Below are 26,621 nucleotides of genomic sequence, written 5' to 3' on the forward strand. Positions count from 1 at the left end.
ATCTCACTAATTACACTTTGGCAGCCAGTTTTCATGTAAAGGTTGTTGTTTGCTACTCCGTTGGGCCGGAAGACATGGAAAATAAACCCGAGGCATCCGTTGTGGAAAGCTTATGTCATCGCCATGTCAGTCTTAATGACACACCAGCACTCTGAGCCGTATAACAGGACAGATTTAACAGTGCTGTTTATATAATGCCATCTTAGCCTTTAAGGAGAACTTGTTAGATTGCCTGACACTGTGACACAGCAGTGCATTACACTTCATCATGAAGTTACTTGTACTTTGTAGATTACTACTTCAAAATATACAAATTACATCAAAATTAAACAGCTTCTGCTTGTAAGTGTTTACCATTTAAGAAAAACAGATAACAGTGACACTCGGGATACAATCTTAATCAATTGATTTGAATTCATTTTCTTTGCTGATGCCACCTATTCAAGTTTCATTAAGAGCATCTAATATTGCACATATCAAATGATCATGTTGTGGTGTGTCTTATCTACTGTTCTGCCATAGCAGTCAAATAAAAGGTTAAAAATTTCAGCAAAAAGGTTGAGGGTTACATTTCTAAAGATCAAAATTAAAAGATGAAGAGATTCCCATTTGGCTTCATTGTACAGCATCATTTAAACATCTGGCGCAGTCTATCACAGGACACACACACCATTCACTCATACACTCATACCTATGGGCACTTTAGACTCTCCAATTAGCCTACCTGCATGTCTTTGGACTGTGGGAGGAAACCCACACGAACACAAGGAGGAAATGCAAACTCCACACAGAAAGGCCCACGCCAGGATTCAAACCCAGAACCTTCTTGCTGTGAGGTGACAGTGCTACCCACTGTGCCGCCCATCATTTAAACATTATGTTTCAAAACAAAATTAATCACTGAGGTTTCCTGAAAGGTAGACTTTTCGGCAAACCAAGTTGATATGTGGCAGACAATGTCTGCAGAATGAGCTAAGTATTAAGGCATTAATATTAATTGCATAATAAACATATATAGTGCTATTTTATGGAAGTTCCATTGTTCTATTATAAACAGAACTTAAATGATTTACTTGTATGGACTTTGTTTAGGTAAACAAGTTGCTTATAACAACACTAGATAAAAAATTTATGAAATTCAAAAACAAAAAGAAAAAAGAATAACTGAATACTCAACAATGCACTGAGTTAGGATATGATGTGTTTGTATATACTGTGTAACATTACAAATCTCTTAATATGTTTTTGCCTGCTGCTGCAGAGATGGAGAATCATGTATTACATGCACCACTAGGGGGCAGTAAGAGATTTGAGCACCATTATAAAGGCTCACACAGAGCGGTTGCATTGGTACAGTCCCACAGTTCAAGACAGAAGACCCATATGTTGCATTTCCAAAACTTTGGGTCACAAACAGATATTCAAGATGCAACTGGGATGAACGCATACTTGTTACTAAGCTTAGCTTTAATAACATTATTTATTCAGATGCATTTTGAGGATTTTCCGGTGCTGTAAAACATATTTTAAACATTGAAACATACTTATTTAGAACTCTAATTCCAGTATGTATGCAGGAAACATTTTCCCCTATGATTGCAATACAGTTTACTCATGTCAGCATGCTAATACAGAAAAGTAATAGCAATAGATTCTACTAGCAGAGTGATTGTAAGTGATTGTAGGGTAATGTAACTAGTACTGCCAGTACAGCACTGGCTAATGGACAGGTGCCAAAGATTAAAAACCATGCCCTTAGTATTTGTCAATTGTACAGCCTTTTTAATACATGCACGCTGCATTTTTAAAAATGCTAATGAATCTAGTGTGTCATACTGCCCATATTGACTCATATAATGTCATGTTTATTTTAAAACTGCCAATCTATTTCTTCAGATATCAAAGTAAATGGCATTTCTCTTCAAGCTTGATTGATAGTTTCCTTACAGTATTCAGATAAAAATAAAAAAAACTGCATAGAATTATAGTTCCAAGCTCATTCAATATGCTGAAAATTTAAAATCTCTTACATGTTGCCTTCATGAAGTTCTAATTGCAGTTGCTTGCTAATTCTCAATCACTGACAACTATTCTATGAAGCGTAATATGACACGTAATATAACATGTCAAAAAGTTACACTTTAATAATTTCATATTAATGTTAAAATTTAATATCATAATTGAAGCAACATTTTGTTTCATGCCCCAAAGGCTTGGAATATACTACCAAATGCTATCTATGTCTGGCAACTACTGTACACAGTTTTAAGCACCAGTTCAATACTCATTTGTAATCTTGCATTCATCTAGCTTTTTTTACTATTTATTTTATTATTTTTTATTTTTTTTGGTTTTATTGTTTTAATGATATATGCTTTTACTGCATGGTTTTATTTGAACATTTTTTATGTTTTTAACTTTATATGGTTTACTTTATCATTCTATGTTTACTATGTTTACTATGTTTTATCATGTTTTATTTTATTGTGCTTGGAAAGCAATTTGAGCTGCATTTTAATGTATGAAGGTGCTATATAAATAAAGCAATTCTTTTATTATCAATGTGGTCCGTGATGCAATACCTTCAATCAATCTTCAAGCCCTATACCCGGCCAAATCTCCGTTCTGCAACCTGGAAATTACTAGCTATCCCCTCCCCCTATGGCCACTTTCCCCAGTCAGGTAGCCTGTCTGCAGTGGAGCGAACTTCCCAGTGTGGTCAGGACAGCAGGATCATCGGCCATCTTCCTACACAGACTGAAGACCCGCTTATTCATAATGCATCTTGGCTCCCATTTCATCAGCACCCTGTAGCACTCCTAGCATTTGTGCTATTTCAAGTTACGGGATTTTGTGTTTTCTTGGGGTTTTTTTTTTCGGTTTTATGTTTCCCAAGGTTTGTTGTGGGTGTAGTCTATGTAATTTGTACTGCGGTTCCTGGAGAGCATAGTTAACTTGCACAAGTGCTTTAGAGCTGATATAACATAAATGACCATAAAGTCCAGGTACTTTCTACTACTGATAAACAATCTAATATCAGCATACTGGCCCTCAGTCCTAATCTCAACCCTTGTTTCACACAATTTGAATGCGCCAGTACACTAATACTACACTTACCAAGAGCAGCTCTTCTGAACTTTAGACGTTATACAGACGCAAGTAGCATGGCTGAAAACTACAGCATAGATACAATTATGTACAATTAATTATAGACAATATGATGACAAATACAACTTAAAAAGTTCTACATGCCACAGTGTCTAAATTAAACTATAAACGATGGGCTGTTTGGCAGGACACACTGTAAAATACACCAGTGACTTTCCTTTAGAGCTGTGTGCAAGTGTGTTTGTCTGACGTTGATACAGAACCTTAGTGGTAGTAAGTGTTGATGAATCCCGAGGGCCTCATAGCGCATATTCTAAAAATGGCCCTCACAGCGCGTGCTATTTAACCCAGTGCCTCGCACCATATGCGCTCCTAAACAGAACGTTTAGAGCCTGCCAGTCCCACAAGTGTCCCATCTCCTTAGGCATTCTGTCCTCACCTCCATGGAATCTGCAGTTCCTTCACGTCTGTCATTTCGAATCACCCTCCTCACAAGTCATGCAGTCTACAACCCCCGCCCATTTACAGTATAGTGCGACGTCTTTTTGAATGCTTAAACCAGGTGCTTACGCGGCCATCGCTTCCCTTCGCTCACACAAGTCGAATAACTGATTAAGGCACGTCGGCTACTACACATGATCTCCCCTATATTGCAGAAAGAATTAACGTATAGATTATTATTATTATTATTATTATTATTATTATTATTATTATTATTATTATTAGAAATTATTGATTAGGATCAATGGCTGTTGTAAACTTAATTCTAATTAATACATTAAAATGAATTACATTAAAATCAATAAATCAAAATGATGTGCAAAGTTTGGAGGCCATCAGGACAAATCGATTTACAGGTGGTAACAAAGAGTAATGCAATAGCTCAAGGGAGAGAGAGAGAGAGAGAGAGAGAGAGAGCGAGCGAGAGAGAGAGAGAGGTCTGAGTCTCTTCTGGCATCTCAGACCTCCCTCCACCCCCATCTCTTCACAGGACTGCCAACCCATCTAGAGTTATTCCAGGAATGTGTTGAACATGGCTGCCGGGATGAAAGCGCAGAAAACGGGACTGTTGGAACTTCGGCTCACTGTGGATCGCTGGATCCGTGTGCTCGCCTCTCTCACCGAGGACACACTGACCCTTAGCCCGGGAGAAATCACTGCTGAATCCGCAAACCCCAACCCGAACCAAGCCGGAGCAATCAACGGGGACCCAGCGAACCTGAGTTCCAGTTCTCCAATTCCCGAAACGATCACCAACGTCAAGCGCACGGTACGAGTTACTAAGCAAGATGTTGGAGGACTTGGTATCAGTATTAAAGGTAAGAAAAAACGACCTCGCATCTCGGTTTTATTACAACACCTGATAACTGTTCGATAGGTTATTTATTCACAAAGGTGGGTGTTAAATTACATTACCAACAGAATCGTAAGTTTTAGAAGAGCTGAGGTTCGGCAGACTACTATACTGCTTGCATTACTTAACTCATCTTAGTCATCTAAACGAATCATTGTCAAAGCGTTAACAAAGCGTGTTTTCCCTAATGGTTACACTTTCAAGTTCTTCATAGATTATAGTAAAACGTGTGTCCCCGTCGCTCACAGGTGTTCAGTAGCTAGTTTCTCAAGATAAAATTAGAATTGCTTTGCAGCTCTACAATAACACGCAAACAACGGCAACGTAACAATGCTTATAAAGTGCATGCGCCTGCAGATATTAATTTTCTCCAAAGGTCACTGTATTATTCACGGCGCGTTTTAATACGTCGGTTCAACTGCAATTCATTACACTGGGTTGTCAATGTCTGTTCGTGTTGGCACAATTGAAGCTCTGACAACAAAATGTCACAGAACCAAACAGGAAGGTCTAATCACATTAATTCGTGCCATTTTATCTAGCGACAAATCTTCTGGTATTTGTTATTCATGCAGGTTATTTTCATGCTAATGGAGTCGAATTTCTCAGGGTTTCCAAGTTTTTAGAAAACCCGTAAGGAAAACATTTTTGAGCAGTTTCAGACAACATAATTGAAAATGTGCTTTAACAGATACATTTTATTAGTTGTTTGATTGAATGTCTGCGCTTACTTTGTAAATTTGGTAAACAAACGGCAGGTCAGGTAATAGTATATATCATATATTGGACCCCTGGATTACACATGTAAACAGTTTATATAGGGTTCAGCCCTCTCAACATAAACTTTGAAAGTGAAGTGTGCTTTCTGTGATTCAGCAGTTTGTTCAACGCCGCACTTGTTCACTGTAATATATTACTTTTTCTTAATGTCATTGAACAAGCTTAAGTGAACTGTTACAATGTGAAGCACAAATTGTTGCCATGGTACAGCGAGACCAAATCGATGAAGCGCCATGAAGCCTTTGTGTATTTAAAGAAATAAATAAATTAATTAAACAGAGAACAAGTGTCCCATGCATGGTAGTGTATTATCAAATGGGAAGGGGTCTATTTTAAATACAGCTTACGGTGCTCTTGCTGTTGCCATGCGGGTGATGCCCAGGTGGGGGCCGCACACTGGCGTTGCCTGAGGTGAAATCACCCTCCACTGTAAAGCACTTTCAGATCACAGGATTGAAGGCCGTATATATTAATAATGCAGTGCAGTATTACACTGTGCTACGAGAATGCACCCCTTGAAGCAAGGAGATGAATGGTCCTGTGTCTAGACCACTGTTCAATTGATTTTGATTGTGGATAGAAATTGACATAATACAGGGCTGGCTAACGTTACCCTGGACAGGGAAGTGTGCACTGTTTTTTTGTTGTTACTCAGCACTTAATTGATCAAAAAGCAGAATCAAAGCAGTTGAACATGCTGCTAACTCCCCCCCAGCTGGTGTGTTGGCTCTGTACGGTGAAAACAAACAAAAAGAAATACTGCAAATCCTGCTGGCTGCTTTAGTGTGTGGGACCAGCTTGCTATTTATGCGTGGAAAGGCTCTGTTGGAGTTCTACAGTCAAATTTTCCCGTCCACATCTGCCTGAGAGGTGCAAAATGCAATGTAGATCACCTCAGAGCTGGTTGCAATCTCGGTATGAGAATTAATGCATGCAGACACAAACACAGGCAAAACAAAAAACAAAACAAAATCACACAGCTTTGGCTCAAAGTCAGATTTACAGTGCAATCAGTAATCACATAACTATTCCCTGCCTGAGGCAGGACAAGTTTGCGTTTTCCAAATGTTGATAGAACAAATTATAACACGGCAAGGGAATTGGTTCACTTCCTGCATTGCACAGAACTTGTGAGGATTTGCCGTCCCTCAAATCTCCACATCTGCATACTTCCTCACGCGCCAGCTCCGTGGATCCCTCTTTGATAAACACTTGCTTTGTCTCCTTGGCTTCCGTTCCCCTCCAGGAGCTCTACAGGGATTGCTTGGATCTTGCAGGGCTTCACTGCAGACTCCTAACACTGGAGGCCTTTTGCACCTGCGCTGTTTGAGATTTCTCTGCTCGTCCCTGGGAGCAGGAGCCAGGAGTATTCCCAGACACCAATTCTGACTTATGCAGTGCATTGGTCATTGATATGCACCGTATGGTGAAACTTGGGGAAAAAGTGACAAAATTCTTAATAAACCACCATTGTTAGACTGACTGATATGTACATGTGAGTTTTGCAGCACTGTAGCGTGCATTTGTGTGTGTGTGTGGGTGAGTATGCATGTGTGTGTGTGTGTGTGTGTGTGAGAGAGTGAGTGAGTGAGTGAGTGTGTGTGTGTGTGAGTGTGAGTGAGTGAGTGACTGAGTGAGTGTGTGTGTGTGTGTAAGTGTGTGAGAGTGAGTGAGTGTGTGAGAGTGAGTGAGTGTGTGAGTGTTGTGTGTGTGAGTGTGAGTTTGTGTGTATGAGTGTGCCTGGGCTGTGCAGTGGTGGTCACCAGGCTCTCAGGTGAGTTCCACCAGCTTGCCCAGCCGACACCTCTATGGGAACAGCTGACATGTGGCTGCCAGGACGCTGTCAGCAACTGGCCCACGATGAAACAATAAAAGCTCCCTAATGGGGGCAAAGCAGCCTGCTGCTGTTTATTTTAGGGAGCATACTCAGGAAGGAGGGGGGCTTCTTCCCCTCACATCAGCCATTGGTGGGCAATGGCGGAGAGGTGGAGAGGGACGGAAACCATTAGAATGCAGATTGAAATGAAAACGGGGCTTGTGTTTATTGTAGAGGCCGGAGCCTCATAGCAAGCCATTTTACATTAGAAATCGCAATGTTGAAGTAACGAGGTCCTGGATGACCGTGCATAGTTATGGCTAATGGACTTAGATGTAGAATCGGGAGATTGTATATGCAGAACCTTAATAATACTTATACCCAGTCTTTTTCTCTTGATAGAGGCTTGCAACAGGTATTTAAATAACACTTCAAATGCATAGCAGTTTTGGCCACAGTTTTAGGTGTTGCTGGAAGCACAATAGTTTCTTTTGGATAGGATGTTAAATCAACGTCCAGACTTACCAGGGTCATTAAATATCCCGTGGCACTTGAGTACAGGGTTCCCAGGTGTCCTGGCCAAGTTCCCAAATTGGATCTGGCCGCTTCATCATCCTCCAGCTTATGTGGCTTAATAATGCCTGGCTTTCCACCTCAGCCTTGCTGATTGTTTTGGCACAAAATGGCTGCCTTGCATCACCCAGGTGTGTGCGAAAAGTTGGTGGTGGCTGAAGTGAGCTTCACTCTAAAATCTTTTGAGAAAATGACTGTAAATCCATTCCATTGTGCAGACTGGAAGCCAACGGTGGGTTTCACTGGCTATGTTCACGTGTTTCTTGTAAAACCTGGAACTACAGAAAAGGTGACTGTCCCATGTTGTTGTTCAGAAGTTATTGTCCTTAAAATCAGACTACGCTCAAAGAAGGACTGGGGGCTGGTGTCTTCATTGCCAGGTATCTTCTGAAAACTGTATGCAGGTGTCTCATCTGGTCTCAACTCTCTCCTCTGCTCTCCATCACTTGTGCAAGCAAGCGTGCTTTTTGGGGAAGCGGATGGACCGCCTGGTGACTACTTTCACGGCTATTGATCAGACAGGCTGAAGCTGGCCGGCCAGGGTCTGAGCCGATTAGCGGCTAAGTCTAGACCGACACAGTCTCAGAGCTGAGATGCCAGCTGTTTTTAGGATAACACAGAGAAAGGAGATTAAGGGATACGTAGCAACTGTTGTAAAAGAGAGAAAGATGTCCACACATTGGAGCCTGAGGGCTAATGGCTGATGGAAGATAAAGATTTCTTTATGCTTCTTTATGCTCACTACTCTATCAAACTGCCTTTATGATCAGGCAGATGCCTCTCCTGTAAGTTGTATTGAATTTAAAAAAAAATATACACTTAAATATATTCAGACACTCCATTAACTGTTTGGAAATGCCCACTGATTTTTGGCACTGACACTCTTGCTACCCAGCAGATTTTTACCTCTTGAAAATAGCTCCCATAGCACTGAAATGTTCTGAGACACTGTCAGAACATTTGTGTTTGTGTGTAAACCGAGCAGATTTAAGATCCTACATGTAAAAATGCATTCCTCTATTCCACATAGTTCTCTTAGGAGGGCTATGTAATTATTGCTTTGTGGGGATTTCCCGAATATACGATCCATTGACATTTAACGAATGCTGTTTTAAAAATAGAAAACATGCCCACAAGCAGCTGATTGTGGGAGGAGAGAGCAATGCCAGGCAAACTCGTCAGAGGATGTGTGGTTTTAGGGTCACGTTGAGAACCCCAGTCTCTCAGAGTTCTAACTTACTCTCATTTAGGCCCTGCCTGGCAACCTTGCATGCTTATTATGGGATGTTATCAGTAGAATGTTGGTGAGAGGAGAATGTGTGCTATATGTGTGTGGAATCTGACCCAGATGACCCTCAGAAGCAACTCCATTGGATTTGGAAAAATCAGATTCATATCTGATTTCTGGTGTATGTTATTTTTATTTAACCAGGAAGTCCTGTTGAGATTTACATGTGTTTTTCAAGAGGGGTTTGGCATAAAAGCCTAGTACAGTGATGACAAAGAAATGTATCAGATTTGTCAAGAAATCAGAATTACATAGCATAAAAAGTCAAGTGTAAGGCAGGCCTTGCTTTCAAAGACAAATGTTTTTTTGTTTTTTTTACAAGTCTTCATAACCTTCATGAGCTTTTTGGGTTTCTTGTGGTCATGAGAAAATCTCATTGCTGTCATGATCCATGCTCAACAGGCAAAACATCAGTAAATGTCACATTAGCAGGTAATCAAAAATAGCACACAAATGCATTTGGCTAAGGTAAAGGGAGACCCCAGAGTATGAGGTATTTCTGAAACAAGACATACGTTTCTTTCACGAGCGTATCAAAACCTCAGTATCTCAGTTGCAGACGAACACTGACCAATTTAATCAGGTCTAAATTAATTTTGTCATTCTTTACGAATGCTTCAGAAGGCCATTAACTTACTGGCCTTATCAGCAGCATTTTTGAGTGGATCAGCCTGACCTTTGTTTACTGTTATGCAATAAACGAAATGTCATGAGCCAAAATGGACATTTGGCACGAGCACTCACGCTGTTCAACTTCAGCAAAAGCCCAGCCTTGTTGCACCCTTCAGAACAGGCCATGCAAGATGGATAACATCGCTCCTCTGTGCTCTTCATACTCTGTTCTCCTGGCTTTATCTAATTTTTTCAAACGTCCCATCCTTGTGGCCTCATTAGCGTGAGTACTCTACTTTGAAGCAAAACAGAAGGGAGACATTCTTCAAACGACGGCTCTCCCTTATTCAACACAAGCAGTCCTTCCTACACAAACATCCCCCGATTTCTCATTAAGCTAGGACTGTAAAGCCATAGTGTCAACCCTCCCAACTACTCTGCCTAAGAATGCTCTTTTCCGTAGTTCTTTAAGAATTTGTTTGAGAACAGTGCAGATTGTTTCAGTAGAGAACGACGATTTGCTTTTGAGATGAGAATGACTTTTGTGTCTCTTCACAGGGGGCAAGGAGAACAAAATGCCCATTCTCATCTCCAAGATTTTCAAGGGGCTGGCGGCAGATCAGACGGAGGCGCTCTACGTGGGCGACGCCATCCTCTCCGTGAACGGCTACGACCTGAGGGAGGCGACACACGACGAGGCTGTACAGGCCCTGAAGAAAACCGGGACAAGGATGGCATCATCTGAGAATAAAGAGAAAAAACCTTTTTATTGTCCACAATTTATTAAACTTCATAAATTAGTTTACATAAACTTATTGATTCATGAACAATTAACAAAACATATTGCCTCTGAAAATTAATAAATAAAGTCCCAATCATGTAACTCAGACTTAGCATGACAAAAATTGTTGTAAATAGTCAGAACCGCCCCATCCCCCTTATCTGGCTAACATCTGTTTGTATGATGCACTTTCTGACGGTTGGAGTATCCTCTTTCTAAAGTCTGGTCTGATATGGCTCTTCCAACCATTAAGAATCATTCTAGCAGCAGTAGTGATACCAACTGTCACCAGTGCAAATTCACAGTTTGTTTTTTGAAGTTTCTTGTTCCGTTACTGGGCAGGCACTCAAACATTTTCATTCAACTGTGTCTGATGAGGCCGTATGGGACACATCCTGTCAAAATGATGAGCTGTGACTGGAGTATACGGAGTCTGTTCAAAGAAGGTCAGATGGTTACAAGGGATGAAGGGATCCTTAAAACACCCGTTCCATAAAGCCAGAACCAGGAAATCACGAGGTGGAACAAGAGCTTGCAGACTGAGAACTTTGCAATTCACAGCTTTTTGGTGAGATCACGCGTGACCAGCCCTCACACGTGATGTCACACTGAGGGTGGCTTTCCACCAAGATCAAGATTGTGCTCTGAGCTTCTTCAGCAGGCCAACTCCAAAGCTGAAGTTAGAGAAGTCAATGCAACAAGAACAGTAATGCTACGGGCTGGGTTGTAACATGTCAGGATAACAGAACCGGTAATGCTAGCAGGCTCAGCTTAAACAAGACAGCATAACAGAACCAGTAATGCTAGCAGGCTGAGAATAAAACGCATCAGCTCAACAGAACCAGTCATACTAGCAGGCAGCTAGTACGACAGCCTGTACGACAGACTACATAATGGAAGCTGGCATCGATGAGCCAGCCTGGTTCCAGCTATACAATGGAAAAATGGATGAAGAAGGTGGTTGTAGTGCCCATCATCCACCTGCGGCCTCCAGCCTGGACAGGCCATCCGTCACGCTGTAATCCGAGAGGAGTGATAGCTCCTGTCAGCGCTAATGTTTGATGAGGCTTTCATGGTCAGTCTAGGAGTGTAGGAAACATTCCATCACTTTTTTTTAGGGAGTGAATTGGAACACAAGCCGAAGGTGTGGATTCTGTCTTTTGATGAGAAATTTTTTTGGACTTCCATGCCAGTCTGTATCGTGGCTAAGTTTTTTTTTTTTTCGTTTTTGCAAATGTTGTTTTGTTACGGTCGAACGGTTTCCGTGGAATGCAGAACGTGTCACCAGGACGTGTCACGTGACAGAGGGCGACGCAGGAATGCGCAAGGTGTTGTGAGAGGAACAAGTGTTCCACGCCTCCTCTTTGTCTGATCTCGGTGCCATTAGCTAAAGCCAGTTTTAAATGTCATTGATTAAAAGAGCGATTAAAAATGTGACTGATTAAAAGTGAGGTTGCATGTGCTATAAATCACATAATGACATTGTGACCTGCTCCAGGTGGACCCAAGATGTTTCTGTACCCAAATTATCTAAAGTGGCCAGTTTGGAGTGTGTGCTTGATGTCAATCCACCTGGACCCCAATATCAGCTCCCAGATTAATGGGACCCAGACCCATGCAGTTTTCCGATGAGCCTTGGACTCTCATAGTCAGCCAGCTGAGAGAATGCCAGAAAGAAAGATGAATGAATTGGCTTGCTGCTACATTGCCTTTGTCTTTGGTTGCTTTTGGCGCGCACAAATGGAATCGAGGAGAAGCCACATTTATTGATGAGGTTGTGAATGTGTTTTAGGACAAACACTCTGACCCCGCTGGCTCCTGTCTTGACAGCGCTCCCTCAGAGGCAAATATACCTTTTTTTTAGTAAACCTTCACAAAAACCCATTGGTGTTTCTTTGGCACCGTGAGGATCGGAAGTCAGCTAACGTGGGGCCTCTGATTTCGAGTGTCCACCATTATCCAGAGTGACTAACACGGCTTACATTTTTCACATACAATCCATTTAGGCACCTGGATATTTGCCAAACTAATTCAGGTTAAGTACCTCGCTCAGGCATACAACGGTAGCACCCTGTCTGGAAATCCAAACCTATGACCCAGGAGTTACAAGGCCTGCTCCCTAACCGTTACACTGCCCCGCCATCACCTCGACTGCATCGGGGAGGGGCACTCAGAGAGGGACGGTTCCGTTCAGCAGGATTTTCCTCGCCTGAGTTCTCGAGCTGTTCGTCTGCTCTCCCGATCGCGTGCGTTCTGCGGCTGCCAGGTGCGAGTGGCAGTCATCACTCCCCCACAGCGGCTGCGCGGCTCAGCTGTCGGGCCACGGATTGAAAAGACGAGGCAGCTGGCAGAGTGTGCTCCGGAGGGGAGGGCACGCTCGTCTCCTAAATGGACATTCCAGCGCCAATACAGGCCTAGAAATATCATTGGGCTTTTCCAGTTTGGGAAAGTGGTGGGTGGGTCAGGGTTGCAAATCCGATGAAAAGTGGCCAGATCCATGAATTATCTTGTTTGGCAGAGTCGTTGAAGCTTTGCATTTTTCGGGGTGATCCAGAGTTGCTGTCCCACGTCTTGAACAGTAGCATCATTGTTCATCTCCGCAAGTAGGAAGGAATTAGTACCGTGTGAAAGGGGATAGGATTGACAATATATGAAAGAACATATTTCCCCCTCATCGTCACCCCTCTGGGTTGAGAAATACGCAAACAAAAGCAGGAACATGGGAACTTCTGTGGGAAAATTTGCCCTGACGTCTGTGAGGGAGAAAAGATGACCGGGCAGAAAATGGGCCGCCCCCACACTGACATTCCGTGAATCCTTGTCCTTTTATTCGAAGTGCCAGAATTTAAGGTCTTCAACCTTCCCCAGAAACCAAGGCCTGTGTGGACAGTTGTGGGTAACTACATCCTCAGGGCACTGACGGACATTAAGCCTGATGATTCAGTACATGGGCCTTATGATGTGCAGCGATTTTCATAGATGGTGAAGGACTGAAGGCACTAGTGGTTAATCCGGCAGGTGGGAATGCTGCCAGCGGAGACTCTGCCTGCGCTCTAACGTAGAATGTGGTGGGGAAGAGAATGCGATGATGGGGCAGCTGCTTCGCTGTGGGCGTCTCCCTCGAAAGGAGCTCGCTGTGTGGCAAAGTGGAATCGCGGTGGGACCAGGGAACAATGCGAGGAAGTCTGATAAACCCATAAGCCTCACCGATAAATCCACACTGGATCCAGCGGCAAAACCTGCTTTCCTGGGAATTAGTGCGGTGTGTGTGCATGTGTGCGCACGTGTATGCGAGTATGACTGTGTGTGCAAGTGTTTGTATGTACATTTGTGTATGTATGCTTGTGTGCGCATGGTTTTCACATATCGCATGTGTGTATGCAAGCAGGTGAAGTGTATACGCGTTTGTATGTTTCTGTGTGCATTTTCATGAGCTGTCTATTTGCGTTTAATGTGGCCAAGTACCAGCTCCAACATGTATGGATCCTTCAAAATGCATTCACGCTGATTTTTTAGCACGTTTAAAAAGCCCCCAGACAGTATTTCATTCTCGCTTACCAGCTGAGTACCAGGCCTAACATCCTGTGTTGAAATCATCAGGGTGTTCAGCTTTTGTGGGAAGTGCAACCTCTAATTCCACATGGAACAACACAGTGAGACAGACAGCACTTTGAAACCTTCTATTGTCCATTCCCGGAAAATTTCTCCATTTGCTCAAGTCAAATCTTGTGAGTGAATTAATTCCATCTAAATGTAATGTGTTCTTGCTGTAAACAATGAAGACTTGAGGCAACCAAGTTTGTTCATTTTTTGGTTTCACATTTTTAGTTTTTGTGATGCTTGACAAACAAGCCTGTGTCACTCACAGGGGTTTTGATTGTTGAATCAGATTCTTGGTGCCACACGTCCTCAAACAAAATGATAATTCTCTGCAAAGTATGTGTGAACAAGAATAAATTATTTTAATGCCATGTTATTCTTTTGAAAGCTAGGTCACTCACTCCCCAAAACACACATTTGTGGAATAATAATTGGTTTTTGCTCTTAGCTGAAAGTTGTTCTTTTTCTAAACGCAGTATGTTTCAACAAATGACAAAATGGAAAAGTTTGTGTAGTTATGGGTACTGCTGAGCTTTGCAAAATGCGGGGAAGAAGAGATTACATTCACAGCAGCTTTGCGGTATAGAATCACCAACGAAGAAGGATTCCTAGACTTAAGTTCACATTAGCATTAAACCAAATGTCAGTATTTCCAGAGTTAAATGTACTGAGTGGTGAATAAATGCGATTTCTGCATTCGTTTACTGAGAAAAAAAAAACATTTTCCGAGGAGACCGCCTTGTCCACTGTGGCTGGTAACCGCGGTGGTCAGAGGTGGGCTGGAAAGATTGAAAACGCAAAATCAGATTTGAGGACAATTTTGAAAATTGATTGGGCTAATGTGGGCAATTTTCAGATCTGCTGAAGCTTTATGGCAGTTAGTACGGAAAATCCTAAAAGAATAGAGAGTAGAGAGCAAGCGGGCGGCTAAATAGACAGGCCCACACATCCCTCCGGTAATGATAATGATGAGGATAATGTGAGCGAGTGTGGCAGCTCCAGGGCACTCATATGGCTTCCTCCCCAGCCGTTCGAATACAGCGTGGCTGTTCCAGAGCGGCACGGCCACGCTCGATTCACTGGAGCTCCCGGTTGCTATCGAACGCTGCGTGGCTTGGCTCAGCTCGTGCTGTTAAATTAGTCGGAACAAGGGAGGAGAGCTCCATAATTGCACGATGGCTTTGGATTCGCTTAGGGCAACTTTTCAGGAGCAGACATCACTAGTGACTGCTGTTTAACGCGCATACTCAAGGTTTAACAGCATAGAAAAATAAAATAAAATAAAATGAAAGCAAGCAGGACAAACAGAGGGACGTACAGTATTAATCCCCCAAGACAAGTTGCATAGCTCACATGTAATGGGATTCATTTCTACGGCTGGCAATTTTTACAGAAATATGTTGAATTTAGTAGTTTGTTTAGATGGGTATTTCTTAATATGGGATTTCACAGTGCAACCTTCTGGTTGCAATGCTGAAATCTGTGGATAACCGGATGATCACCATCTCTTTATGGTTTATTTGCTACTATAACAGATTTATTCGTTTTTAATGAGTGCATTTTGTTTCACTGTCAGGCTTACAAATACGTGACTAAGTCTTGTTCATTGTGCTCACGGTATTCATGACTTTAGTTAATGTCAGGAGGAGATTAGAAAACAAGCAGGGGGAAACTCCACCCAGATATATTTGGAACTAGAGTCATATATGTCCTAAACGTTACACTCCCTTGGATGAGACAAGCCAGGAAACATTCTCTAGACACTGGGTGGGTGTGAGGAGGAATAGGGGATTACAGCATGTATTTATTGGTTGAGGGAAGATGTTAGTGTGTACTGCAGGCTTAGAGAGGACAGTATTGTGTGGCAAAGGGTGACAGAGGGCTGTAGTGTGTATTTAACAATAAGGAAGGATAATAGTGTCAGTTACAGTGAAAGGGGATAGAAGTGTGTACATGAGTGAGAATGTGTGGGAGCATGTACTTAAGAGTAAGAAAGTATGGGAGCTTGTACTTCAGATTGAGGGAGGATGGAAGTGTGTACTTCAGGGTAAGGGGCCAGAAGAATGTACTTCAGGATAAGTAAGGGGATGGAAATATTTAGTTCAGAGAAATAGGATTATAGGTGTTAATTTTTAGTGTAAGGGAGGCGGAAGTGTGTACTTTAGAGTGGGCGAGCACAGTTCTGTGCAGTTAATGGTGTCAGTGGATGGCACTATGAGATTAGGCGCTAGTGTACTTTCAGAAAGGAGCGAGTAGGATAGCGCTTGGTACGATGGTAGTGTGTACTACGGAACTGGAGAGGATAGAATTAAGTAGCGTAGAGCGAGGGAGGGCGGTAGTGTTCGCTGCATTGCTACAGTGGATAGACTGACATGACAGTGTGCACTGTGGCATTAAAGATCAAGGAAGCATATGTCAGAGGGGTTTGCTCTGATATTTTAGCTTAGTGTAATGGGAAATGTAGTTTACTGCCACTCTTAGTCTGCCATCAGTGTTACGCTTTGCTTGTTCCCTAGGATGCTAATGTGGCTGTGATTTTAAGTCTGGTTCAGAGTTTTGTGTGGCAGGGTCAACTGAACACTGTTTTCTGATTGTACATTTTTTTTTAGTTATTCTAATTCTAATTCTATTTAACAGTGGATGCCAGTGCCCACTCCTGCAAGGGCCCAAGAACTTACATGAACTATGTGGAACCTGGAGGTACTTAAAAAAGTATTTTTAGCTCATACTCTATGTGAGGTTACTTCCTTTCAATATATCATGTGAATGGAAGTGAAGAAAGTGGTTTATGATCTTCTGTTTCACAAACCAAGGTCCTGAGAGATATATTACTGAGAGCCATAGAAATATTTCACAGTTCTTCATCTTATAGAAAACACCGCAAACTTTGTATCGTGTCACTTTCAACTGAGCGGAAAAAAAGTTTTCATTTATTTCGGACTGACAAAAATTACTTTCAACTTGTTTTGTTGTGAATTTGTTCGAAATAAAGCAGTTCAATCTTGTCCAAAATGTAATATCTGAAAGGTTGATCGATTAGCCTGCTTCTCTGTTCCCGATTCGAGCGAACTGTATGGTGCATTGTCAGCATTTCGACCTCAAGCTAACTTATTACCTCAAGTTTAACTTCTGAAGGCATCACAAGGAAAGCACTAAAAATGTCTGTCTGTCTGTCTAAAGTGATACAGTAGTTCATATGCATTTTTCTTTTGGTTATTTACATTTCTTCTCTTTTGTAAAAGATCTACACTTGACTTTTTATTATGTAAGGGCAAAATTATTTTTATTATATACTGACTTTAAAAAGTGAAATGTTGTTATTCAATTTGTAACCTTTATATTCCCAAATGTGAAATGTTGCAACACATATACAAACCCATTAGAGTGAAATTACCAATCAGTGGCTCAGTTTTTCGTAAAGTTTTAGTTGCAGTCTGACTGCAAACTGATTGAACATCAAACCAGTTGTATTACGCTCCATGTCATCACTGATACACAGTAAAATGTCCAATGTTAATTCAACTCTAACAGCGTTTATGCAACTCTTAACAGATAACATTTGGTCTCTGGAATGTGGAACGAAATGTTAAGTGTTGAATTAACACTGGACATTTTACTGTGTACAAAGATGAGCATTAATCAAAATTATTTGCATCATTAAGGAAATTTTGTCAGTACACATGATACCTTAGCACTAATGCTGAAGACTGCAGTGTGGAAAAGTCAACAGTGATTGACATAAAGGAGGATGATAATGAATAATATTTCATAAAAGATGCTAAAGATCTCTGAAGTGGATCACTGAACAGGATTGTTCTGAAAAAAATGAATAAGTGGCACCCGATTACAATTTGTTTGATTATTGGTCATTTACTTAAGTGTATTAGTGTAAAAAAAAACAACAAAAAACAGGTTGAAATTTTTTTTGAGACTTAAATGATTGTGAGCATATTGGTGTGTGCGTGTGAGCGCACACATATGTATACATACACATGTGTACATGCATGTGTGTGTATGTGTTTGTGCATGCGTATGTGTGTGTCTGTGTGTATACATGCTTCCATACGCATTACATTGTCTGCACAAAAACTGTCTGTTTACCCAACCAAAGGAGCTGCAAGCCAGCAGATAATTTGCTAAAGCGGGAACAACCTTGAGCCACAACTCCCTGCTGACCCTGCCCTCCACAGTGCCCCCTCCCCCTCCCCCTCATACCCTCCCTTTGCCCCTCTCTGCCTTCCCAGTTCCCCCCCCCCCCCCCGCAAAACAAAAAAAAAATCCACTTAGGCTCCTGCCAAACTTCCGTCACTGAAGCAACAGGTGACGGCAGGCAAGTATTTGAGAACCCACCCCCCCACTCACCCACCCCTGCCAGACCGGGAGGCCCCTCGCAGACAAAGGAAGGCTGGGAATCATGGGTGTTTGGGCCCTACTGCAATGCCGCTTACCCCAGCTCTCCTTTTCCCAGGCCCACGGGAGGGTGGGGGCAATCGGGGTCTCCCCGGAGGCCAAATTCACAACTGCGACACTGCCAAGATTTACTGCAGGGCCTGTCTTGTAAAAAAAAAAAAAAAAAAGGATTCTCTGAGGTCTGGCAAACCCATTCATTCAGATTCATTCTCTGTAAGCCACTCCCAGCGAAGTTACCGCCTGATTAATTTGCGGTAGGCTGCATCCCTCGCAGTGCTTTACCGCCAGAGTGGGGCTGCCCCCTCTTGTCATCAAACCTGCTTGTCTTCTGCACCATTTTGTTTTGATGTATTCACTATGCAACGGGATTGTTGCATTGCATTGTTTATTTGTTCAGCTGGTTCCCTTATCCGTAGTGACTTGCGCATCTTTTTCATACTGTCTTTTTATACAGCTCTAATCAGCAATGTTTAATGAGGAAATTCAAGGGTGCTGGGATTTGAACCTGCAACAGTCTGGGATTTGATCCTACAACATGAGTCCACACCTGTGCTATACAGTGTCCACCACTGACTAACCTGAGCTCTTACTTGACTGGGATAAAGATTTGGTCTCAAGACAGGCATTGAAGCGTTCCTTTATAAATAGTCTGGGACATTTTTAAACTAAAATGCCAACCTGTCTGTTTTGGAGGGTTACATAATGTTATTGTTGACTCAGCTGGTCAGCGAAGGTCAGTTAACCTGGGAACTGATACAGTATCTCTCTGTGTGATATCCTTGAGTCCAGTATCCATTTATAGTTTTCTGCCTGAAGGCAGATGTGATTCTAATACTTCTTTCTCCACATTGCTATTTTATTTTGCTCATCTAGCAATTCTTAATGCCTAAGCATGTTCATACAGAAAACATTCATAAAGCCATTTGGTCTTTTGGAGAAACCTGCCTCCTCTTGAACTCTGTTCTCCATTTATAGATTGTCCTATGGATTTTTATAGTGCATAACCCCAAGATTGGGTTACTCAGAATTCTGCCTTCATTGAAGTGACAAGCCTGTAAAAGGAAAAGTAGCAGCCAAAGAGTTGTATTGTCAGATTAAAACTGGCAGACACTCTGTTGCATGGCAATATAATTAGCGAGTCAGAAATTAAATTTGCTGCTGTCGCTATTCTTGTGTTTGGAAAATGTGTTTGGCTTTGGAAGACATTTTTCTTTCAGTCACTGGCATGAAGCCCCCTTACTTCTATGTGTTAAGCTCTGAGTGACTCACATCAAGCGATTCAACTCCGATGAATTGATTGCTTTCCATTTTTAACAGACCTTTTTTTTTTAGAAAACACACAAAAGTATATCATAGACAATATTCTGTGTGTCTGCTTTGCCAGCCACTGTAAATGACAGGCAAACAATACAATCTAATCAAGTGAAAGGTGATAAATGTCATCGCTGGGCCCTTTATCACAGAGTTAGCTGGATAACTGCACTGAGTAAGACCCGGAACGCTCCCAAATCTGGAACATGGACTGGAGTAAAAAGAGCCGTTCCAGGTTTTACTGTGCACAGTTATCCAGGTAATGCAATAATCCTGTTTTATGAAATATCCCCCTGAGCTCCTGGTCTGAAAACAAGATTTGTCACCTTGTATTCTTTTTCTCTTCTGGAGGGGGTACTTCATAGCCTTCTGTTCTCATGTTTTAGGTAATCTCAAACCCAGAATCTCTAGAGTGTCTGGAAAGAGAGAAGTTTCTGTGAGACTGGATTTTTCTTATATTTCATGCAATCGGTTTGGTACTACCAATTTCTAGCCAGTGTTATATGACAGTCAATGGTTGCGTTCGGAGCTGGAACATCTAGGGGTCTGAAAGTAAAAGTCCTGCCATGTGTTTCTTTCACCCATGAACTCAGCTAGCTGATTTCACTAATTAGTCCTACCTCCTGGCTGAAGTATTGTGCAAATTTGCAGATCTAAGTGATTGGTGCAAAATACTGTAGGACTTTTACTTTCTGAACCTGGGTTTTCCGCCTGTGGTTGCATTTGCTTGAATCCCAGGCCCATGTTTATTTTTTAATTTATTTTTTTATTTAATTTTTTTTTTCACATCTCACACCATTGTTGTGTTGCTTCATTCAAATAGTTTTATTTTTACACTTAGTGACTTTTTGTAACAGTATCCATCATCTAGTGTTTCAATATGCCAGACTTTGGGGCAGCACTGGTAAAATGCTTATTCTGTGTTAATGTCCACAGATACACAACGCACAGATTCACATGCACAACTGAGATAGCAGAAGGCAGCAATAGTATGTTTTGCGATTCTTCTGCTTTGCTCAAATCCTAACACGGCCCGTCCATCTACCAATCAGATACTCGTAAATATGTGTAGGATTTTATGTTTGTCAAAGCACATGACTGCAGTGGCTTAATTAAAACAAGAGACCCAAACCGCAGATGTTTTTTTTTTTAAATCACAAAATGTATTCTTCAATAGCAAAAAATCTCCCAGATTGAATTCATTACACTCAAGGAGCCCATGGGTCTTCTGACCAATCATTAATAGATGGAAGCCCTATTGTACATATGTATTTGACGCTTACAATGTGCACCTTATTGCTCGCCAGAAACACATACACGGCATGAGTTAGCATGGCAAGGGCGCACCCTAATCAGAAGCAGAAAATATTTCTGCCAGAGAACCTTTCTAATGAAATTGGCTCTTTTTTAGACTTTCTTTTTTAGAGGGGTAATAGGATGCAGTCTTTTAAATGCTGTTTGGTTTCATTTTAATGGGCAGTAGTCCCTGTTCGTTAAGCTTGGTCGAATTATGTGTGCCTTTGAATGACAGACTGGAGATACAGCCGGATTGTCTTCAACAGCCGTCCTTCGCTCACAGAAAGAGAAGGAGCGGGTTCGCTCCCGCATCTCTGTGTGACGCCTCGCTGCACACTGTGTGTAAATTCAGCGATCCACCCTGTTTTGAGGCTTTGACGTTTTACGCAGGAGAACCGTGGCCTCCGGGATTAGATATACTCCGTGCTCAAAGACAGTCCAGTTTGTGCATTCCTGTCAGGCTCCCGGAGGATTAGCTGACAAAAGAAAACGGCTCAATTAAATCACGACTCCCCCCCCCCCCCAACCTCTCCTCCACGAGCGTGTCAGTTTGGTTTTGGAGCAGGCGGATGCAAACGCCCTCAAACCGCGGGTTTGCAGCTGGCCGCCCGGCTTCTCGAGCGTCGGTCCGACGGTCCTTGCGTGAAAACGGCCGTCTGCTAACCTCCAGTCTCCATCTGTGCTATGTGTTCCCCACTTCAGCTCAGCTGCAGTGCCCTTTGTCCCTGCCTCGGAGCGGCAGACTTCAGCAGGTCTTTATTTTCCCGTTGTTTCATGGGCGTTTGCTCACGTCAGCGGCTGCCAAGCTCCAACTTTCTAAAATTCAACACTCAAAGTGTAGCACAGAGGCCATTATTTTTTGGATTGAATAGAGGCATTTGATTTCACACTGCCAAGTTCTATTAAATGAGACTGCAGTAAGATTTATTTATTTTTACAATCAAGGCATTAGTGGTTTGACGTCTTTCCAAAATTATGTTCAAAACTTCCTTCGGATTGCATGAAGAGCGTGTAAAAACTTTCCGTTGTTAAAAGTAAACTATCTTGAAAAATGGACACGTTCCTCACCCTGCAGTAATTCAGCTGGTGTATCCAGAGCTGAAATAATTAAAAAGTTGAGATCAGAAAGTAAAATTTATTCGTCTAACAACCTTATTTTTTCCTTCAGAAGAATTTACTTGCATTTCATACTCGGTTAAGCTTTTAATTAACACTTGTGACACATTATGCATAGCCGTCTAGTGCAGAATGAGGTGCTGTGTCTGGGTGTGCCTGCTTGTCTGGGGTGTTATTCATTTTTTGATGTTTTCTTTTGATGGCTGTTTTCCACGGTTTTAATAGAAACAGTTTTTATATAAAAAAAAAAAACAGTTTTCAGCGGAGTGAATATCTTTCTTATTCCTCGCTCGACAACAGGATCAACCACATTGGATACTGGTTTTCTATCATAAGGTCAGAGCCAGGCAACTGATTGAAGAGCGTGCGCACACACACACACACACCTCAAATATCTGTCTGTTAATTCAATTAAAGTGACCTTTGAATGACAAACACATGGTGTTGCCAAACAAAGCAGACAAATAGAATTTTTGTGCATCTCTCTCTCTCACTCCTCCCACCCCCAATTTCTCTCTGTCTCTCTGTCTCTCTCCGTGGGCACATGCTTTTGTTTGTGAAATATGCTCGTATTCATGTGATATGAGGTGTTTGTGTATTTTGTGTGTGTCTGTTTGTGCCTGGTGTTTGTCCATATTTGAGAGAGTGAATTGGTGATGTGCCTGTATGTCTGTGCATGCTAGTGTTTTTTTCATGTATGTGTGTGTGTGTGTGTGCGTGCATGTGTGTGTGCTGGCGACTTTGTGCCAGAGAGGTAAAAGGACATTCCACAACTAATAGGGCTTATGAGCTGAACAGCATGCTTCAAAAGTCACAGTGTAGCAAATGAAACAGATTCCGGCTGCTCCCACGGCAACGAGGAAGCAGGGGGCTCAGCCGCGGCTCGCTGTTGTCTTTGACTCGGCATCCCACCGTTGTGTTTGCCAGCCGAGGCCGGAGGGCTAATGACCGCCACACCGCTGAATGCCTGTTGCCCGTTCCACAAAAGGCCGACCGAGCGAGCGGCGAGAAGGTCTGAACTAACACGAGCCTTCAGTCTGAAAGCTCAGCGCTTGCCGCACATGCTTTCATGGCAAACGTCAGATCTCACGGAACGGTTCTCCATAAATGGTAAAAGATGAAACCCGCGCTGGCCTTGTTTTCCCGAGCACACCGCGCTCATGCGTTTATCGTACGTGTTGACTCACGGGTGTGCTCGCTGCTCGTTACCGGCCGCTGATTAATTTCATTTGGCGGAATTTGTCGGGAACGCACAATCTGGCGGCTTTTCTGCAGGGCCGACGCGAAGCCTGCCTGCCTCTTTCTGAATTGAGCGAGGGTGGATTCAGTGGAAGAATAGAAAGGCTGCACAAAGCCATCATCCCGGTTTGCCAGATAAGCTGAGGTAATAACGGCTTTTCAGCTATTTTTAGCGTCAAATTAATGCTGGAAGAGAGTGGTATTCACGGCAGCATTTGGATTTTATTAAAAGTCACGCCCGTTCGGGTTGACTCCGAGCATGGTTGCATTTTTCCTGTTCCCCCCCTCAGGTTCGTTTGAGACCAGTCTTGTTGGTCAGACAATCGTTGAAGACACATCCTCTCCCGCTAGGACAGTTTTATTTAACTGGATTTTATTCACTCTCAATAGATAAGACCCCATAGTCATATATCCCTATGAATACCAATGGATATTTGAGTGTTCAGAAAAATGAATTGCATTGTTCGGACCGTGTTTCAGAACACGTTGGGTTTTAAATGCACTCAAACGATGTGCAAGCCAGCCATATTTTTCAGTAAACATCCGAACATCGACAAAGGCGGCGGTTCGTTGGCGCGGGAGATATGCTAAGGGTGCACTACAGTTGATGTATGGAGAGTGAGTTATAGTCTATATGTACATATTGCTGAAGATAAGCCAACGCTGTGCCCAGGTATGTCCGATATGCAGGGGTGGGGGGGGTGTATGAGAGTAAGAGAGCATCTGGGAGCTTATCGCTGCCGGGGGGAAGGGTTCGGGGGGGGGTGTGCACAGAAAGTAGCGGCTCTCTGGTTCAGATCATGAGCGCGAAGTCTATTTGTGTCGCGGAGGAAGCTCCCCGTCCTGCGGCAGGAGGGACACTTCGCGCCTTGCGGTCGACACCCGAGACATGTCCCCTACGGCTATTTATACTGTGGCTTCCCGCGGCGTCCTGTGGCTTATTTTAACCCTGCCGCCTTTCATCTCTGCTATAGGGGCCACCAGATTCGTCTGATTACTCGCGTCTAATGTACTAAACCCATTTCTAACCCCAATTAAATTGTTCTCTATAAATGGATTGCCCGGTTTTGCATGCAGTCTCATCTTGTTCAGATAAGCCCAGACGAGTGTTTGTTCTGGAAAAGCTCAAAGGGTAAGCATTTGCGCTAACACCCGGGACAAGCGTGGGGTTGAGTCCCTCTTGTACAACCTTCAGGAATTGCAGTGTAGTATGGCAGTTAGAGAACTGAACTTATTACTCAAGGTTGCGGGTTTCATTCCCAGTGGGGGTTCAGAGGCATTGCCCTGTCAGTGAGGTACTTCGAGAGTAAGTCAACACAGGGCAGAAAACTACTCATGTAGCGCTGTTGACTAAAAATTTTCGACCTGATTGCACTGTGAGCCACACCCAATTAGTGATGTCATTACAAGTTTTTTTTCCTCAGCGATCAATGGAAAATTCCTACTTGGACATCACTGATTAAGGTGTGACCAGTAGTACCACCTAGTTGAAATTTTTAACCAATAGGAAGTGCTGCAACAGCAGTTTTCTGCCCTGTGTTCACTTACTCTTTAGCCTGCATTGCTTCAGTGAAATGTCCAGCTGTGTAAATAGATAGCATGGAAAAATGTATCTCTGGACGAGGGCATCCGTTCAAGGGAAACGAATGGGAATGAATGTTCTCCTCTGAAGCGTGTGGGGATAGCCGCTGCTTCTTTTCCACATGAGCCGAGCAGTGAGGGGTGGTCTTCACTCAGCAGACAAGCGTCAGGCTCTTGCGCGATGAGATGATGACAGCCCCGCCAAGTTTAACTCTCCCTCCCTGGCCGACGCGATGGCAAATTATGCTTCGCCGCCTGGCTGCTGATGTCAGTCAACGCCGGCGCGGCCCGGATTTCATGCCGGGCCGTGGGACTCTTCCACGCGCTGGAAGAGCGCGTTAGCAGGATGCGCCGCCAGCAGCTCGGCTCTAGTCTGTCACGCAGCTGTGTGCGGCTGTATAAACAGATGTGTGCAGCTGTGTGAAACTCCTTCGGTCTCAGACTCCTGGGCTTAAGGAAGGCCTGGGCCTGGTAAACACATTTTAGACTAAACAGAGGCCACCGCACACTGACCCTCTTTCCCTCTTCTTCCTCTCTCCCGCCAGTGAAATACATTAAGGAGATGTCGGCCTACTTTAAGAATGCCTCGCCCGGGGGCGCTATGCCCTGGGACTCCCCAGCCGCGTCGCCCCAGAAACAGGGCTCGGCCAATTCGCCCACGGAGCTGAAGGAGAACCGGGCCATCCCTCTGAAGATGTGTCAGGTCACCAGGAAGCAGTGCCCCCCGGACACTGAGAACAGGTAGGTCCCCTAAACTGGTAACGTCAGGCCAATCCTTCATAGGACTCCTTAAGACTGTAAGAGCCTGTGCTAATTTGGCCACACCCCTAGAAGAACTGTATGTAAGGACAGTCCAGGACTACAACGTAGGTGTGCAAGGATCATACACTTGGATGATAGCCAGCCAATGGCTAGCCATGCAAAAAGGTATTAAAGGAAGGTATTCTATAGGAGCTCCCAGAGAGTCTCCCTCTTCCAGGGAAAAGGTGCGGTGCATTTTGGGAAGGATCGAACCGGCCTTGTTATTTCCACGCATTTCCCATTTTCCGAGCTTGTGCGGCTCGAGCCGAAGTCCTCCGGGGAGCGCGGGGGAGGACGGACTCGCTCTGCGGAGACGCACAGGAACACAATGCGAGGCCGGCCCCCAGTCAGAACACCGCGCGCGCTCCGGAATGGCTGACATTTCGCTTAGTCCCACACAAAGTGTCACAAACGCCAGCGTAACAAGTATCAATTATGAACCGTTCTCCAGTTCACACTAACAATATTGTTCCGAAAATAAGTCCCATGTTCAAGTAGGTAAATATACATCAGTGGTTGCCAAGGAGTTACAAACGGGGGAGGCAGATAATTGTCCCTTTGTTTATGATAGCGCATATTTACTTTTAAGTCTAACTTGGGTCTAGTTTCCAACTTTTTTACTTATGTGATTTACAGCAAACCCAGAGGCAATTGTTTTGGATTGTGTCTGGTCTGGTCCCACACAAACTCATAAATTCTTAATGTATCCTGTCACACAGCTGGCCGATTCTTTGGACAACCAAAGGTTTTTTTATATTTTATTTCCAGGGCTCAAACAAATATGAAACAGTTTATTTACACACTAGCCAGACATGCAGGCACTGACACTTAACAAAGTTGTAGGACATTTACATCTAAATTATTTGGAGCCTTTAGAAAGATATTTGCAAATGCTTTACTAGCATATTTCCCAAACTTAGTTGAAAAAAGATCACCCCCTATTAATCCACACAAA

The 26,621-nt window shown here is 43.1% G+C and overlaps 1 protein-coding gene across 1 annotated transcript in view; it reads left to right on the forward strand.

Annotated features, from left to right (window-relative positions):
* Positions 1-4,015: 4,015 nt before the first annotated feature.
* The window catches only part of snta1 (syntrophin, alpha 1), a 29,290-nt gene continuing 6,684 nt past the window's right edge, over positions 4,016-26,621 (forward strand). The window contains exons 1-4 of the mRNA XM_064305306.1: positions 4,016-4,427; positions 10,090-10,265; positions 12,657-12,666; positions 25,411-25,606. Coding sequence (XP_064161376.1) covers positions 4,142-4,427; positions 10,090-10,265; positions 12,657-12,666; positions 25,411-25,606 — 668 coding nt within the window. The 5' untranslated portion in view covers positions 4,016-4,141. The remainder of the gene's footprint in view (positions 4,428-10,089; positions 10,266-12,656; positions 12,667-25,410; positions 25,607-26,621) is intronic.

This window comes from Anguilla rostrata, chromosome 13 (genome assembly GCF_018555375.3).
Source record: "Anguilla rostrata isolate EN2019 chromosome 13, ASM1855537v3, whole genome shotgun sequence".
NCBI classification, from domain to species: domain Eukaryota; kingdom Metazoa; phylum Chordata; class Actinopteri; order Anguilliformes; family Anguillidae; genus Anguilla; species Anguilla rostrata.